General features: G+C 41.7%; 1 protein-coding gene across 1 annotated transcript in view; it reads left to right on the plus strand.

The window, feature by feature from the left end:
* The window catches only part of ARMH4 (armadillo like helical domain containing 4), a 151878-nt gene that overhangs the window by 3820 nt on the left and 128531 nt on the right, over positions 1-19527 (plus strand). Inside the window, exons 2-3 of the mRNA XM_033187912.1 lie at positions 3155-3406; positions 4749-4958. Of these exons, the coding sequence (XP_033043803.1) occupies positions 3155-3406; positions 4749-4958 (462 nt within the window). The remainder of the gene's footprint in view (positions 1-3154; positions 3407-4748; positions 4959-19527) is intronic.

Consider the following 19527-nt stretch of genomic DNA (forward strand, 5'->3'; position numbering starts at 1 on the left):
CACCGCGCCCGGCGCCAAAATGTTTTACTACTCAGTTTCAGGTGATCATAAGTATTTTTCTGAAGTAAACAACTCAAATGCTAATCATTTAGAGTCCAGGGACCACTTAGGACATTATCTTCTTCAGAATATGCACTGATTTCTTGGTGTTTTTGGATATTATTAACAGATGAGTACGTTGAGATTATAGTTAGCCCTTTGACTCAGCTGCTTCAACTGAAGATCAGGTTTTAAAAATAATCTATAGGCCGGGTACGGTGGCTTAAGCCTGTAACCCCAGCACTTTGGGAGGCCGAGACAGGCGGATCACGAGGTCAGGAGATCGAGACCATCCGGGCTAACACAGTGAAACCCCGTCTCTACTAAAACATACGAAAAACTAGCCGGGCAAGGTGGCGGGCGCCTGTAGTCCCAGCTACTCGGGAGGCTGAGGCAGGAGAATGGCGTAAACCCAGGAGGCAGAGCTTGCAGTGAGCTGAGTTCCAGCCACTGCACTCCAGCCTGGGCAACAGAGCGAGACTCCATCTCAAAAAAAAAAAAAAAAAACTATAATTATTTTTTCTCCAACATGAAGTAGGAAGAATGAGAGATGTTAGGAAAATTTAAAGTTTATTTAAAAATTTTTTATTACTGTTTCTAGTTCTCACTTTTCTTTCTCTAACAGTAATTATTTATTCAAGATACTATGCATTTTGACATTTCTTGCTATTTCATAAAACTACAAACAGCGCCTGCATATTTATTTTTGTATATGTGTTCTCAAAAGTGTTCATTATGCTTTAAAAAATGAGGGCAACAGAGAGAACTCCTACTGCTTAAAATGGTAAAACTATATGTTATTGTCTTCTTGTGGCAAACAGAGCGTTGCCCTACATACTGGAGGTACAGAAGGACAATGAATCCTGGCTCTCTAGGGATTTACGGTAATATTAGAGAAAGGAATAAAAGAGACAAAATTCAAACGATGATATAGAGTGCAAATATGAAGCTCATCTGAGAACCTTACCCTAACTCACATGTTTGTCCTGTAACCAGGTATATTAATCCATCAAATATAAAAATCTCTTCAATTCAAAAGGAAAAACAGTGTAAACTGGATGAGTACCAAGAAAAGGAACTGCCTATAGTGAAAAACAAACAAATACACATTATTTTAAAGCAAATACATTGTTTTTGAGGCAACATTTTTTTAAAGTAATAGGATATGCCATGATGTCATTAATAAAAACTTTTTTTTTTCTTTTTTTTTTGAGGCGGAGTCTCACTCTGTCGCCCGGACTGGAGTGCAGTGGCCTGATCTCAGCTCACTGCAAGCTCCGCCTCCCGGGTTTACGCCATTCTCCTGCCTCAGCCTCCCGAGTAGCTGGGACTACAGGCGCCCGCCACCTCGCCCGGCTAGTTTTTGTATTTTTAGTAGAGACGGGGTTTCACCGTGTTAGCCAGGATGGTCTCGATCTCCTGACCTCGTGATCCGCCCGTCTCGGCCTCCCAAAGTGCTGGGATTACAGGCTTGAGCCACCGCGCCCGGCCTTCTTTTTTTTTTTTAAGACAGAGTCTTGCTCTGTCATCCGGGCTGGAGTGCAGTGGCGTGATCTCGGCTCACTGCAACCTCCACCTCCTGGGTTCAAACAGTTCTCCTGCTTCAGCTTCTCGAGTGGCTGGGATGACAGGAATGTGCCACCATGCCTGGCCAATTTTTTTGTATTTTTAGTAGAGATGGGGTTTCACTATATTGGCCAGGCTGGTCTCGAACTCCTGACTTTGTGATCCTTCCACCTCAGTCTCCCAAAGTGCTGGTATTATAGGCGTGAGCCACTGCACCTGGCATGTCATTAATAAAAACTTTGAGAAACCTTTTTTAAGTTATCCCTAGAATGTTATTTTTCATTGTATAACTTACCGATCTTGCTAAAATACTTAGTATCTAGAACTGATATTTTAAAAAAGAGAGACAATAAGGTTTTCAAGAAATTAAGTTTTTAGTAGTTGCTCTGTACAGTGTTTGAAATTTCTAGCATAGCCCCTTCATAAGAAGGCAAATCTTGACTTATAAGTAGTCTGTAGAAGGCAAAACATTTATATGATCTGAAGAGAAAGCAGAGTATAATTATAGTCTTTAATACTGTATTTGAGGGAATTATAATGTTGTAAAGAAAGTGGACCTGTGACAGATAATGTCACACCCTACCAGTTCTATTCATTTCCTTTTCTGATCTAAAAGCAAGTGCACATCTTCTACAGAGGCGTCTCTAAGTTGTTCCTTGGGCTTAGCACAGTGGTTAAGAGTGCTGGCTGTGTGACCAAAGGTAGGCTCCTTAGCTTTTCTAAACCTAAATTCTATAAAGTGGAGTTATAATAGCTGGTAATTATTGAATACTTACCAAATACTAGGTATTTTACTTGTGTTATCTAATCTTTGTAGCAGCTCTATGAGATAGATACTATTATTATCCCCATTTTATAGCTGAGGAAACTCAAGGCCCACATATGTGAAATAATTTATGATCACACAGCTAGTAAGTGACTAAGGCAGGTTGGCTCTAGAGCCTGCATTCTTGAGCGCTATGATGCAGCTTCCATGGAATGATACTAGCACCTATCTCCCTGTAGCACATATGGGAGGATGCATACATAAGATACTGTATGCCATGCACTTACCATGGTGTTTAACATAGAAACTCAGTAAATATTAGTTATTGTAATTATTACTCCTTTATTTTAAAATGCTATCTTCCTTGACCATCTAGAAATGCAAATGTGAAAATTAATATACTGTATACAAATGTTTCTGAGAGTTTTTGAGTGTAACTTGGTTCTGTATAATTTGTTTCTTAACAAACTGATTATGTTGACATTCAATCATGTGCCTGAAAGGGAGCTCAGCTATTGATCTTCCTACTTTGTTTTAGATTTCATTTTAGCTTTTTCCATGAACTTCTTTATCTCTGTTGTAGATTGATTCACATTTACTGAAAGCAGTGACAGAGAAAACATTCATTTACTGTCATTTTATTTCTGAGTTCTCTCTTTGCTTTCCCAGTTCCTGAAATAGCATCTGCTCTCCTCCCCCCAAGTTTTTAATCATATCATGATTCTTTTTGTTGTTTTTAAAATAGGGATTTGGTCTATTTTAAAATGTTTTCCCCCCTTTAAGACATCATCACTCCAGAGATGACAACAGCTGTTCAAGAGCCAGATGCCACTTTATCTGTGGTGACACAAGAGCAGGTTGCTACCCTGGAGCTTATCAGAGACAGGGGCAAGAATGAGGAAGAAAAGGAGGACCCCTCTCCTGTGTCTGACGTTCCTGGTGTTACTCAACTGTCAAGAAGATGGGAGCCTCTGGCCACTACAGTTTCAACTACAGTCATCCCTTTGTCTTTTGAAGTTACTCCCACTGTGGAAGGTCTGTAAGGGAGGAAATTGGACTCTGTTTTGGGGGTGGATCTCTTCTGTTAAGTGGACAAGGAATAGAATGAGTGAGGCAGCCGACATTGGCAGCCGACGTGCGCGCGTGCATACACACACACACACACACCTTTACCTGGAAAGGGGTGCGAACTGTGTCTTGTTTGAAGAGGTGTGACAGAGCCTTACAAGGACAAGGGTTGGCCAGGCGTGGTGGCTCAGGCCTGTAATCCCAGCACTTTCGGAGGCTGAGGCGGGTGGGTCACGAAGTCAGAGATTGAGACCATCCTGGCCAAGATGGTGAGACCCCGTCTCTACTAAAAATACAAAAAATTAGCCGGGTGTGGTGGCATGTGCCTGTAATTCCAGCTACTCGGGAGGCGGAGCTTGCGGTGAGCCGAGATCGTACCTCTGCACTCCAGCCTGGCGACAGAGCTAGACTCTGTCTCAAAAAAAAAAAAAAAAAAAAGAAAAGGGACAAGGGTTTAGTTTGTAAGTAAGGTCTCCTGGTGGCTCACCTCTGGGTCCTCAAAGGCCAGACCCTCTGAGAAGGCTCTAAGGCTCTTCCTGTTTGGTAACTCTGCTGCAAGGAGCCAGGGGGGATGAGGTGAAAACAGCGTGGACCTGAATTTGAATTGCAAATTTGGCTTTCACTAATATTGTGGCCTCAAGCTAAGTTTCTTAACTTCTGTAAGCTTTGGTTGTTCACCTCTAAATAATGCCTATCTGTTTTATAGGTTATTTTAAGAATTTGAAATAATGTCTACAAAGTGCTTTCTATAGAGGAGGCCCTCAAATGCTCTGATCTCTTTAAGGCAGTGAAGTTTTTAAAGCTGTGTGAAAGCTACTACTGTTCTAGAGTCTCTGGACTTGGGAATTCCTGGGGCTATATTTGGCTGGTTTTAAATTGACATCCCAGACCCTGATCAAGGCTCTTACTCTATGACTTGATTTTGAGAAAGACATTCTGTCTTTCCAAAGTAGTCTTTGAAATATATTTTAATATATTTTTGTTAAATATTTTACCTTTGGCAATATATAATATAAAATCCTACAACATCCATAATATTGCCAATAGAATAAATGGGAGATTAAAATTTAAAAACAAAGTTCTGATTAGAGATAATACGTTTCCTGGAAGACAACACATTTTCCTGAAAGTCTGTGCTTTGAGGAGTTGGATTAATACAGTATGGGAAAGGACAACCAACCCAAGTGCCAAACTTACTGTATTGTGTGATACTGGTTTAATCATTTCTTGCCTAAAAAGTGAAAATACATGCTTACATTTGCCATAATGTTTATCTTGTGGGTCAAGTCCTGTCTGTTGTGTTTGGCAGAACAAACGGACACAGTCACAGGGCCAAATGAGGAGTTCACACCAGTTCTGGGATCTCCAGTGACACCCCCTGGAATAATGGTGGGGGAACCCAGCATTTCCCCTGCACTTCCTGCTTCAGAGTCGTCCTCTGAGAGAAGAACTGTTGTTCCATCGATTACTCACGTTAATACAGCTGCCTCGTATGGCCTGGACCAACTTGAATCTGAAGGTATTCATGCTTTGAAGGGGATCTTTTCAAGGACTGGTTGAGCGAGTCACTGAGCAGATGTTTTCGAGAAAGAATTAAGTGGGAGTATATTCAATCTGCAGTATAGATCAGAGGTCAGTAAACTACAGCTGGGCCAAATCTGGCCTACCACTTGTTTTTGAATGGCCTGTAAGCTAAGAATTGTTTTTACATTTTGAAATGATTGAAAAAAAGTCAAAAGAAGAATAATATTTTGTGACGTAGAAAAGTTATAAAAATTCAAATTTCAGTGTTCATAAATAAAGCTGTATTGGAACACAGCCATAGTAATTCATTTACATATGTATGTGGCTACTTTTGTGCCACAGTGGCAGAATTAAGAAGCTGTGATAGAGCTCAGTGGCCCACAAAGCCTGAAACATTTATGATAGGGCCCTTTATAGAGCAAGTTTGCTGACTCTGCTATTATCTGTGGTTCTCAACTATAGTTGACCATTAGAATTATCTTGGAGAGCTTCTGAAACATCCCAGTGCCTGAGTCACTCTCCAGTGATTCAGATTAAGACGGTGGGGGGGTGGAATCTGGCATCAGCATTTTAAAAGACTGCCTTAGATGATTTTGGTATTCAAGCTGGTTTGAGAATACTAGATTAAGATGGAGATCTTGAATTTCCCCACCACATTTTCTTGGTTGCAAGTTTTAATGTGGATTGTATTTTTACAGCATTGCTCTGGTTGTTAATGCTGGGTTATTCTCCCTTAGTAACATCTCTGGGTTAGTCTGTGCTACTATTTGGAGATAGGCGGTTTCTTTGTTTACTAAGACCAAGAAATTCATGCCAAATTGTGCTTTCCAAGACATTGGCTTTGAGCATGTAAAAGAAACTTGGGGCACAGCTGCCTATCAACAAATAAGAAGACTAGAAATATGACACACAGTCAATTAATCAGCATTTTGGCAGGTGAATAGCTCCTGGCTGGAGATACAAAATGTCCAAAGATTTATAGAGCAGAATTTCTTAAATTAATCTGGAACACTGGTAAACTTTTGGGCACTCAATTAGCCATGTGTTTGCTGCAGTAGAAGACATAGGATGTGCTATTATTTTGTTTTGTCTAAAGCAGGGAAGGTGATTGAGCTAGGTTTGCAGCTGACTCTGCTACAGACTTTCTGGGTAACACTGGTTGGCTGCTGAGAGAGAAACATGACATTTTAGGAGCAGCGTGGAGAATTCCAGAGAAACATGACATTTTAGGAGCAGTGTGGAGAATTCCACAGTAGAAGGCTGGTTTAAGAAATAGATCAAAGTGGGCTCAGGGGCTAACAGCTCTTGCATTCCACATTAAGATAAATACTGTGTGATATGACTTTGAGTTTAGCGTCTCATATTAACTGTCTGTTCTCCTTGATGCCATCTGGAAAAAGCAGGTTTCCCTAAATTAACCTGAGTTCGACATGACAGCTTTACCCAGCAGGGCTCATTAAATCAGAGAAAAAAAATATTTGTGAATAATCCATACTTGTGAAACTGCAGTAATTTTCTAAATTTAGTAGATGATGGCAGTTGTATTGAAATATGTTAGAATTTTCTGACACGCCTGAGGTGTCCTGGGGTTTTAGTTCTTTTCTTCTACACAATTCAATTTTAGCTACTTTTTGATAATATATTTTGTTAGTTTTTGGTCTAAATTATCCTTGTCATGGGTTACAAAAACATTTTTGGTCAAAAGGTATTATTTTTGCTACATTGTTGGGCTTAAGATTTTGAATTAGCACAGTTTTACTCATAAATACCAAGGAGTACAACTTATGTTTAATTAGTATACATTAATAATACCACTGTTAGTTTTGTGATGGTGCATCTAGTCCTCCGAAAGCTGAATTGACTGCACTGATTTAAACAAATCAACCTACTAGACTCCTGGATGTATTGGAGGCCTCCATTTTCAATGTATGTTTTTCTACCTTGCCGAGGAATATAAATGCAGCTTGAAGCTTTGACTGGGTGAAACATTTTAATTCTACCATAAGCTTATGCCTAGAGGCAGGTAATTTTTTTTCTTATCTAGAACACTGTATTACTTATGTCAAGTTATCCGCCTCTCTTGTTTTAGTCTCTGTGATGTTTTTATATGTTATTTTAATATCTTGCTTTTTCACAAGGGGGCAGGAGCATTTCTCTGGGAAATGAGATACTTTTCTCCATGGGATTTGGAAAGGGACATCCCTTGTTAGACACTAGACACCAAAGAAGAATGAACCTTTATGGGAATTTCTGAATCCACAGCTCTGTTTATCCTTTAAGAGATAACTGACAGCCCAAATCACTCTAAAAATAATGCCTACTTCCTTCCACCCTGTCTTCTTCCTTGCTCCTCACGTCTCTACAATATGATGACTGAGAGAGGGTATGAGTTTCCAAGTATCATTTCCAAAACTAAGTATCACAAATTGGGTGGCTTAAAACAACAGAAATTTATTCTCACACAGTCTGGAGCCTGCAAGTTGGAAGTCAAGGTGTAGGCAGGGCTCTGCTCTCTCCAAAGCCTCTAGGGGAGGAACCCCAGGGTTTCCTTGGCTTGAGGCAGCATGACTCCAGTCTATTCACATGGCCCTCTGTGTCTCTGTGCTCAAATTTCCCTCGCTTTATAAGAACACCAGTTATTGGATTAGGGCCCATCCTAATGATCTCATCTTAATTATGACCCTATTTTCAAATATGGTCACATTCACTGGTACTACCAGTCAGGACTTGAACCTACCATTTTGAGGGACACAATTCAACATGTAACAGGGGGTCTGCTTCTGAAGAGTTTGCCAGCTGTCTATGAAGACAGATGTGCTACCTGAGTGATGTGAATTAGTAGAGTGGGAGAAGTTTTGGTGTGTTTTCCATTTCTTCGTCATTGAAGAAAGCCTGCCTTGATAAGTACATGCCACCTTGTGCATATTTCAGTGTCTTTTATCTTGTCAGCAAAAATGCAGTTTGATTTTTGAAGGGATAATGGTTTATTTTTCACCTTGCCTGATACATTTGACTTCTATGTCTGACTTTTTTTTTTTAGGGAATAGATATTCTCACAATGATAAATGTATCATACTCATTTCAGGCATAACTTTACAAGAGCTGTATTCAGCGTCTTTGAAATACAAACATAACAAAAATGTTCTTTTTATTAAAAATAGGATAACAACACATTTTATACACATTTTATAACTGTAAATTAAGCTTTGGACATGATCTTTGTATAGGTTGATTTTCTTCTCTTGTTGAATATTAATGTCTTTCCTGCTCCAAAATGCCAACTTAAAATTTCTGATTACTCTTGAAAACATACTTGGAATTTATTTGGGTTAACTCTTTAAAATATTTTAGTACTAATATTTCTTACCTACTTAAAGAAGTCCCACTTTCTGTATATTAGAAATCTCTCTGAAGATATCTACTTACTCTAAATAAATCAAACTTTAAAAAAATTCTTTCTGTATACCCCCATGGAAGATGGAAATTAATCTGTGCTCTAAAGTGATAATAATAATTCTGTAGAATGGAAGATTGTTGCTTTGGCAGTTCCATATTCAGAAAAATCTATTGTGGGTCTATTTGTGTCAGATAGTAGGTTTCTAAGAACATGTGGGAGATAAGAGTATAAAAACAGAGATTTCTCAGATCTTGTGATTAAGGCTTTGACTATCCTCCCTCCCACCCCCCACACTTCTTCCTTTAATATTTGGAAGTCAGTATCTGGGCCTTCCAGCTAGCGGGAAGTGCGGAGCCAGTTAGTGCTTGCCATGGTGCAGACCAGACAGAAACAGGAATACAGTGACAGGAACACTGAATTTGCTTGGACTCTTCTGGGTTAGGTCTTCTGCAAGAAAAAAGCAATTCCAGTGTCCCTCATCTGGAGAACTTGAATTCTTGATCGGATTGGTCTTATTTAATATCTTTCTGTGGGCATACATGTTGAGTGTTGAGTATAATCCCATGATATTATCTCAACCCTGTGTTAGTCTCTTCTCATGCTGCTAATAAAGACATACCCAAGACTGGGTAATTTATAAAGGAAAGAGGTTTAATAAAGTGAAAGAGGTTCCACATGGCTGGGGAGGCCTCACAATCATGGCGAAAGGCAAAGGAGGAACAAAGTTACATCTTACATGGCAGCAGGCAAGAGAGCTTGTATAGGGGAACTGCCCTTTATAAAACCATCAGATCCCTTGAGACTTATTCACTATCATGAGAACAGCATGGGAAAGACCTGCCCCCATGATTCAATTACCTCCCACTGGGTTCCTCCCACAGCACGTGGGGATTATGGGAGCTACAATTCCAGATGAAATTTGGGTGAGGACACAGCCAAACCATATTAAATCCCCATTTCCTCATTTGTTTCAAAAGGCCCACTTATTGCAGGCCTTATGAAACAAACTCATAGTGGTTGATTTGCTGGAGAATTACCTCCGTGAATAGTAGCTCATGCCTGTAATCCTAGCACTTTGGGAGGTTGAGGTGGGCAGATCACAGGGTCAGAAGATCAAGACCATCGCAGCTAACACAGTGAAACCCCGTCTGTACTAAAAATACAAAAAATTAGCCAGGTGTGGTGGCACGCACCTATAATCCCAGCCACTTGGGAGGCTAGGGCAGGAGAATCACTTGAACCTGGGAGGCATAGGTTGCAGTCAGCCGAGATCACACCACTGTATTCCAGCCTGGGCGATAGAGCAAGACTCTGTCTCAAAAAAAAAAAAAATAATAATAATAATAATTCCAGTGGAGAAGCTATGTTTAACTTTCTTTAATAACTTAATTTTTTTAAAATACAAAACCAAATATATCCTTTAACAAGTTTTTTCTTTTCTGACAGTTTTTCCTTGCTTTTCTAAGACTGTTTTTGTCTTAGAAAATTTCTGATTTATATTTAGTTTTTAAATGATTGCGTTTTTGACATTTTTTTCCCAGCCAGACACCATACATGGGGCAGAAAGCTGTCATTATTCTGTCACTCATTGTTTAATCTATTTCAGAGATATCCATTTTCCTGCCTTCATGTGTGTACATATATGCATGCATGTGTATGTGTGTATTTAATATCATGGTTGTTTTTGTCCTCAGAGAACAATTCCAGTATTTATTTGCAGTGTCTCTTAATTTCCTTTGCTGAAGAAATAGTGGTATTATCTCTCTTTCCTTATCTGGGGTTTCTAGTTCTGTCCCCTTCCGGTGTCTTCTTTACTGATAACAGGAATTTCAGGAGAAAGTCATTTCTGAAAAGTGTGCCTTCATTCAGGTGACTGAATGATATTCTTGGCAGTCTGGTGGCCTCATACTGAAGCCAATATCTTTGTCTCTTTCTTTTATCATCAATCAGAAAAAAATTGGGAAATACATTGTTTAAGTAGCATTAGGGAGAAGATTTTTATTTTTATTTTTATTTTTGCAGTTGCAAGATTTAATAGAGTGAAAACAGAGCTCCCATACAAAGGGAGGGGACCCAAAGAGGGTAGCCGTTGCTGGCTCAAATGCCTGGGTTTATATCCCGATCATTGTCCCTCCCACTGTGCTCTCAGGCAATAGATGATTGGCTATTTCTTTACTCTTGTTTTTGCCTAATTAGCATTTTAGTGAGCTCTCTTTACTATCTGACTGGTCAGGTGTGAGCTAAGTTGCAAGCCCTGTGTTTACAAGTGGAAGCAGTCACTTTCCCAGATAGGCTTAGGTATTCTTAGTTGGCCTAGGAAATCCAGCTAGTCCTGTCTCACAGTCCCCCTTCTCAACAGGAAAACCCAAGTGCTGTTGGGGAGGTTGGCCGACGACCGCTCTAACTGCTTCCTGCTGAACTGGGGTGTAGTAGGGGTTGTGCAGTTGCGATTTCCTTGGGAGGGGTGCCTTCGATGTCATTAACATTGGAGCATGGGCTAGCAGGCCGGTCCAGGAGTTCATGGTAAATTTTAGTTATGGACTGCATTTGGGGCTCCATTTGAAGAACGATTTGTAATTTTACAGCTTCGATTCTGGAAGAGATAAACTTAACAAGGAGGTTAAAGATACAGGGATTGAAATGTATGGCCTATCTGCTTGATAGTTTTGAAAAGGCCTAGGTCCAGTAAATAATGATTTGGCCATCTGATGGGTGCTATCAATGGCTAAGTGAAAGGTTTGGTGAAGGGTTTTAAGTAATTTCTACTGGTTAGCTGCAGGCAAAAGTATTTTTCCTTCTTTGGTGGCTAACCATCTGTAGGGGAGGAAAGTACCTCCTTGTGAGGTTCCCTATTCTATTTTTCCTGCTGAGTACTAGGGCTTGGTTTCCCGGAGGGGATTACCCCATACTAGGGGTCCTTCTGTAAGCATTTCTAATGGAGGGTCCTGCCTTGAGACTCTTTTGGCTTCAATATCCACTTGGCGGTTTCCTTCTATTTCCCTTTCCTTTCCTTTCTGATGACCCTGGCAGTGTAAGACTGCCACCTCTTTAGGTTTCTGTACGGCCAATAATAATCTCCTAATGACTTCCTGATGTTTGATAGTGTTTCCTTGGAAGTTAGGAATTCCCTTTCTCTCTATATTGCTGCATGGGCATGGAGGACTAGGTAAGCATACTTAGAGTCTGTATATATACTTACCCTTTTTCAATCTCCTAATTTTAGTGCCCAAGTGAAGGCCATTAGTTCTGCCAGCTGAGCACTAGTTTCTGGAGTGAGGGGATTACTTTCAAGTATTCCGTTATCACTGACCACTGCATACCTCACTTTTCGAAGTCCTTTTTCTACAAAGGAACCTCCATCAGTATACAAGTTGAGGTCGGGATCAGTCAAGGGAACCTCTAAAAGGTCCCCTTGAGCAGCATAGGTTTGCGCAATTACTTGTTGATAGTTATGTTCTATCTTTACTTTATTGTCTGGAAGAAATGTGGCTGGGTTAAGAGTTGCACAAGTGCATGGTCGCAGCACTGGCCCTTCAAGTAATAGAGCCTGATATTTAAGTGAATGGTTGTCTGACAGTCACAAGTCTCCTTTAGCAGTGAGTATGCCGTTCACATCATGAAATATCCACACAGTAAGATCTCTTCTCTGTATCATTTTAACTGCTTCAGACACTAGGACTGCTACTGCTGCCTGTAAACAATGAGGCCAACCTTTTGCCACTACATCAGTTTCCTTACTCAGGTATGCCATGGATTGCAAGCTCATCCCTTGGACCTATGTGAGGACTCCTAGAGCTACTCCTGTTTTTTCTGTGACATATAAAGAAAAGTCTTGCCCTGTTAACAAGCTTAACACTGGGGCTTGGGTTAGGGCCTTCTTTAGGGCCTGGAAAGCTGCCTCTGCTTCAAGTGTCCATCTTAATAAATTCAGTATTGGCTTTCTGAATTTCCTTAACTAGTGTATATAATGGTCTGGTTATTTTGCCGTACCTGGGAATCCATATTTGACAGAAACCTGTTATGCCAAGGAACCCTCTTAGTTGCTTTAGGGTTTTTGGATGAGGATAAGCCAGTATAGGCTGGATATGTTCCTCACTGAGGGCGTTGGTACCTTTGGATAATTTTAGCCGTAAGTATTTAACCTGCTGTGAGCAGAGCTGAGCCTTTGGTTTGGAAACCTTGTAGCCACAGGTAGCGAGGAAATTTACGAGCGCTTGGGTGGCTTGATGGCACAAAGTTTCTGAATGGGCGGCTAAAAGTAAATCATCCATGTACTGAAGGACAAGAGTGTCCAGGTATGAGAGCTGGCTCAAGTCTTGGGCTAATGCCTGGCCAAATAGATGGAAGCTATCCCTGAACCCTTGGGGTAAAACAGTCCAGGTGAGTTGAGATGTTAGATTTGAAGGATCTTTAAAGGCAAATAAGCATTGAGAGTCAGGATGTACAGGGATGCAGAAAAAGGCATCCTTAAGGTCCAGGACTGTAAACCACTCTGCTTCCTCTGGTATTTGGGAAAGCAGAGTATAAGGGTTAGGTACAGTCGGGTATAGAGGGACAATGGCCTCATTGATAATCCTGAGGTCTTGCACTAACCTCCACTGTCTGTTGGGTTTCTGTACTCCTAAAATTGGAATATTGCAGGGGCTATTGCATGGTTTTACTAGGCATTGGGCTTTTAGGTCCTTAACAATATTTTGGAGTCCTTGTTGGGCCTCAGGTCTAAGGGGTACTGCCTTTGGTAGGGAAAGGAGGCGGAATCCTTTAGTTTAACTTGAACAAGGCAGGCATTCTTTGCTCGTCCATATTGTCCTTCTGTTGCCCAGACTTCAGGATTAATTCCTTCCTCAAGCAGGGGACAACAAATGGGTGTTCCTTCTCCTATGTTCAGGTGTATAATGGCCCCTGCTTTTACTAGAATGTCTTTCCCTAACAAAGGAGTAGGCCTTTCAGGCATAATTGGAAAAGCATGTGAAAGGAGTAAAGTTCTCCAGTCACAACTTAGTGGCTAGGAGAAGTATCTAGTGACTGGCTGTCCCAGGACCTCTCGGATAGTGACAGATCTGGAGGACAGTTGTCCGGGACAGGAGAGTGAGACTGAGAAGACCGCGCCAGTGTCCAGCAGATAGTTAACCTCTTGGCCTTCAATGGTCAAGCATACTCGGGGCTCTGTGAGGGTGATGGCATGGGCTGGCGCTTGCCCCGGGCACCCTCAGTCCTGCTGCTGGATCATCTCGTGAGTGGCTTCTGACTCAGAGGACCCTCATCCCCTGGGGCAGTGGGCCTTCCAGTGATTCTCTTGACATAAGGGGCATGGACGGGGGGAGCTTATTTCTATTTGGACAATCTTTTTAAAAGTGTCCTTGTAGACTGCACTGGAAGCAAGCCCTATTAGGCATTCGATGTGCCCAGCCTTTCCCTTTTCCAGAGCCTCCAGAGTCCGCTTGCCTGAGGGCCATGACTAAAGTGGTGGCCTTTTTTTTTAATCCGTTTGTCCCATTCCGCCTGCTCCTCCTCATCTCTATTATAAAAAACCGAGGTTGCCAAGTTCAGTAGGGTTTCTAAGTTTTGCTCTGGGCCTAAGGCGGACTTCTGAAGTTTTTTTGTAATGTCTGCAGCTGACTGAGTGATAAACCTATCCTTTAAGATTAGTTGACCTTCAATAGAGTCAGGTGACAGTGAGGTGTGCTTTCTCAATGCCTTCCTTAGTCTCTCCAGAAAGGTGGTAGGATTTTCTTCTTTTCCCTGTGTTATGGTGGACATCATTGAATAATTCATAGGTGTCTTCCTAGTTTTCCTTAGTTCTTCTAGCATACAAGTTTGCAAATGTCTGCGGCACCAATCTCCATGTTCTGATTTTGTGTCCTAATGAGGATCTACACTGGGAACTGCCTGCTGGCCTGTGGGGAATTGTTCTCTTTCCTCTGTCGTCATCCTATCATTGACCTGACTGAGATAACAGAGATCGCCACACTCTCGGGCTGCAGTGATGGCGGCACTTCTCTCATGGGGGGCTAGTGTCTGATTTAGCAGTAACATTATATCTCTCCATGTCAGATCAAAGGATTGTCCTAACCCTTGTAAAACATCAATGTAGCCATCAGGGTTATCTGAGAATTTACCTAGGTCTATTTTAATTTCCTTTAAGTCTGAGAGAGTAAAAGCTACATGCACTCTGGCTGGACCGAATTCTCCTCCTCCTACTGCTTGGAGGGGGCATAATCGGGGAATATTGACACTCTTTGGTTCATTGTTTACCCCTTTGTCTATCTCCTTGTGGACTGTTTGGGTTGAAGGGGGGTCCTTATTAGTTGGAGAAGGAGTCAGGGGGACACCAGGGTAGGGAGGTAGACTCTGAGGGCTTCCTGTAGGGCATAAGTCACACTTTTTACATAATTGCGAGTTGTCTCTTAATGAAAAGAAAGTTTGTACATATGGCACTTCACTCCATTGGCCTTCTTTTCTACAAAAGAGGTCTAGCTGTAAGATGGTGTTATAATTTATCCTTCCCTCAGGAGGCCAGGTTTCTCCCTCTTGAAGAGGATATTGTGGCCAGGCGGTACTGCAGAAGAATATAATTATTTTCTTAGCGTCTGAGGGTCAAATTGGTCCTAATTCTCCAGAATACATCTTAGGGGCATTTTTGCCTTGGGGGGAATGTTTCCAATCTGAGAAAAGAACATAGGGATGCCAGCACCCCTGGGCATTTTGCGATAAGCATTAGTCCTATAGCGTCCTCTATGGTCCTAATGCTTATTCCTTTCCAGGGCGCATAACCACCCACGGACCTCTGCTTATCGGATTCGTTATGCTCACCAATGTAGCGATATAGCAGTCCTGCACCCCTTTTCCCACCTTGTTGACCACAAAGAAAGGGGTCTGGGCTGCTGGATTCTAGTGGTCCTTTATCAGCATGCCCAACATTGCCTTCCTACTCAGGGGTGAGTCCTAGAGCTGGGCTGGGTTCCTGAGTATTTCGTAACAACCTAGCTGCCCCATCAAGATGCATTTCCGTAGACAACAGTTCTTATGCAAATTCATTTCACAGAGGGTGTAGGTAACCTTATGAGTCAGGAGTGAGATAGTGGGATAGTCTTTTTTGATTCTGTAAGTACTTTAAGGCTTGACTGAGTGCAAACAGCTCGCACGTTTGAGGAGACCAATTATTAGGCAATTTTTCTAACTCTGCTTCCACAAGAGTCTCCGTATCAATTACTGAATACCCATTTTGGTTTTTCCCTCAATCACCTGGAAGGAACCATCTATCGTCCTGTCCTGAAGGGAGTTCCTCCTAGGTCTGGTCGGACCTTTGTATAGTAATTAAGATTTAAATCCCCTGTTAGGAAATCTGCTGGGTTAAGGGAATTATCAGTGGTTGGTGTTAAATTACCTTTTTCTAACAGAATAGCCCCATACTTTAAGATTTTTTGAGTTAGTAAGCTACCTTTTTGCTTTTTTGACTTAGTTCTGAACTGGTGAGATGTGCTCACAATGAGGTTTCCTCTAAAGGCTGATTTTCTACTTTCTTCTGTTAGCAAAGCAGTTGCCACTACAGACTGAATGCATTTGGGCCACCTGCGGGTTCCCGGGTTAAGGATTTTTGATAGGAAGGCTACTGGTTGTCAGTGGCCTCAGTGCTTTTGGACTACGCCCTTATTTACACTGACAACAAAGTGGTATTGGAGTGTTACAGGGTCATGGAGAAGACCTTCAGTTATCAATTATAGGTCTTAAATTTACCCTGGCTTTTAAAGGAATAGGGCACACTATTTTTTTATTATTTCTATCTTTCTCTTTTTCTCTTTGACTCCCTCTTTCTCTCTCTCTCCTCCGTCTCTCTCTCTCTCGTCCATCTCTCTCTCTCTCCCCTCCATCTCTCTTCTGTCTCTCTCTCTCTCCTGTCTCTCTTTCTCTCCTTTGTCTCTCTCTCTGTCTCCTCCATCTCTTTCTCTCTCTCTCTCCTATATCTCTCTCTCTCTTTCCTCCATCTCTCTCTCTCTTAGCCATTTACAAACTTGGGGTCCTGGCAAGGGTGGTGGGGAATGGGTCCCACATAACTGCCCATGTAGAGAGCTGTATGCCTAAATTGGGAGGGACACCAGGGACAAGACTCCCTGGCTTTATAGCCTAGATGCCTAAGGACGCAGCGTAGAGCTTCCCTAGATCCCTTTGGAGATACAGCTTGCTAGGGGAAATGAAAGTCTACACCATTAGCACCTAGGAGGCAGGGATCAGAGGAAGTAGATTCAGAGGTAAGGAGAATTTTGGGGCTACACTTTGAAGAAAGTCGTGGTCGGGACCCAGGAGGTATGGGTCAGAAGGAAAGGTAGGGGTGCATGCATGGGCGACTGTTGAGTAGAGACTTCTGGCTGTGCCATGATGTCAACCAGCTGATGCCAGAGGGAGTTCGGGATGACAGCTTTCTGTCTCCAGTCAGCCCTCAGCTTCCCCAGGAAAATTGAAAGTGGAAGCTGGCTCCAGGCAGACCAACATCCCCAACACAGAAGGGTTAGGGGTTGTTAGAAAGCCCTTCCCCAGATAGCCTCACACGTGTGTCTTAAGTCCAGCAGCCTTGCTAATCGTTTTTAACTGGCCGACAGGTGGCTGGTATTTTCCTCCAATTCTATGGAAGGATAGGACAGACTACCAAGTGAAAGTGGTCCAATATTACTCACCACTTTGGAGGTCCCTTTGTGGTTGCCAAAATATTACCAGGGGGTCCTTGCTCCCAGAGCTCCCAAGATGGTGGCGGGCTGCTTCCAAGATGGTGACAAGCCTCGTGTTCTCTGACCTGGGGTTTTTGGCCTCACGGATTCCAAGAAATGGAATTTTGGGCCATGCGGTGAGTGTTATAGCTCTATTAGAAGCCGTGGGTCTTATAAGAGAACCCTGGAACCCAGTGACTAGTGTTCAGCTCGATTAGGATGAACCCGGGCACTTAGCCATGCAGGAACAATGGCAAGCCTTTAGCCCGATCGGGAGCAGCAATGGGCAGTTCGCTGGATCAGGAGCACAGCGGACACCCTGCTGGATCTGGAGGGATGGCAGTAAGAGTTGGGTCTGCAACGGCGGCAAACAGCAATGGTGGACGGCGAGCGAAAGCTCAGCTCGAGCTGTAACAAACACGGACCAAAAGAGTGCAGTTGCAAGATTTAATAGAGTGAAGACAGCTCCCATACAAAGGGAGGGGACCCAAAGAGGGTAGCCCAAGATATTTTTCTTTAAAGATCCACTGAGGATACTTAAGAGCTCATGTAACTTTTATGGGAGAAGTGTCTGCTTTTTACCTGCACTTTAATTCACAAAATCAATTGTTTTGCCTTCCTTGTAATTACTCATTTTCAGACTCTTTTCTTATTATTTCTCAATTCTCATGGGAAAATTCTCAATTCTCAATTTAGAAGGCAGCTAGAATGGATGAATGATAAAGAGTATTCAGAATCCCATCAGGAGGCCATATTTATAAAACCAAGTTTGGATGATTTTTCCTTTGGTTGCTGCTGTGTGGTATATGATGTTAAAGATCAAGAAGAGTGTGATAGGTTTGAACTGTCTCCTGCTACTTGTGATTCTGTAGTGCGAGATTATGAATGTTCACTCTGTGTTAAGAATGGGCACGAGTATTGGCTTTTGTTCTTGGAAATGCTTTGGATTCTGATTTAATTTTGCCTCAGTGACAGAGCCACTTAACTGATACACAGTGGAGATGACATGGAAAAGGGTATTCCATGGAATATGCCCTTCATTTGATTTTAATGGTGAACTCAATGCTGGCTCTTTCTCCCCCAGATGCCTGTTCTGTTGAATGGGAATTAAATAAAAAATAATTTTATAACTATTAACATGATCACATGAAACATCTAATACTTATTGCCAAATATGTTGGGGAAGGATGAGGTTTCCTTTTCTTGTTTTTATTTTTGTGTCATTTTAAGTGTCTTACATGACAGATTATGAAGCACAGAATTGCTGGTGATTTCAGTTATCAGTTGCCTCTTCTGGTAAGTCATTTTGTTGTCTTGTCCTGAAATCATTATGCTTTCTTTGGCATTTATGACAGAGCTCTATTCCTAAGTACCTGCATGCTCTGTGGGTTAGTACATCCATTACTTAGCACTCAGAATGGGCATCACATTTGCAAATAATGCTCACATAGCCCGTGGTATTTCAAAAATATTTAAAATCAATATTGTGAGGTATTGCCATAAAGCTGTGTTCACAAATTCTGCTGTTGAAGAAAGATACCTGACATTTACTCTCATTTTTCTGGTATGCTTTCTTGCCACAGGGAATTCATTTATTGGTATAATTGCAATTAAGTAAACTTGGTAGAGTTGGTTCCCCTCATCTGTTTTGTGTATGTGTGTGTGTGTGTGCGCCTGTGTGTGTGTGCATGCGTGCCTTTTTTTTTTGCCAGTCCAGCACTGCTTAGTAAGCTTACCTTAGGCAGTCATAAAATTATACAGAATGGCTTATAATGATAAAGGATTTAGCTTTGTACATATTCAGTGGTTTTATTTATTCTTTCATTTATGTGTGCATTTAACAAGTATTTATTTGGCTATTCAGATGATACCAAGAATAATTGTGGGTGGATCTTGCTCTTAAGGGAGTGCAAGTGCTAGTAGAAGAGGTAAGACAGATACATACAAAACAGAAATGCAACACAGAAGTGAGGACTAAACTCTGATTTTTTAATCTTGCCCAAATTCCTATCTAAGGAATAGTCTTGGCTTACAAATCATAAATTCTCATCAGATGGGTTTTATTTAATCCTATATATCGTGACTTACTTTCCAACCTGACTCTGGCATAACAGAGGAAGGACAAGGAAGACAAGGAAGAAAATAAAAATATTTTACCCCAAAACGTGTTTCTTTGCCATATCTTGAAACGGCCCTGCAAAGCTGTCCTTTGTGGGAGGAAATGTGCTTCTGTAAAGAATCTCCATTAACAGAGCTAGATCTTTTTCTTCCAGACCCTCCCAATCCTGAAGAGATTAACTAAAATCTGAATAGGAAACATTTGTCACCTATTGTTTCTAAGGGCAGCCACTATAAGACTTCAAAAGAACTTTGGTCTCCACAACTTTATCTTAATCTGAACATTCCCTTTCTATCAATTCCAGGTCTTCCTGACCACCTTGGGCACATGTTCTCAGGACCTCCTG

This window comes from Trachypithecus francoisi, unplaced genomic scaffold (genome assembly GCF_009764315.1).
Source record: "Trachypithecus francoisi isolate TF-2019V2 unplaced genomic scaffold, Tfra_2.0 Lachesis_group3, whole genome shotgun sequence".
Classification (NCBI taxonomy): Eukaryota; Metazoa; Chordata; class Mammalia; order Primates; family Cercopithecidae; genus Trachypithecus; species Trachypithecus francoisi.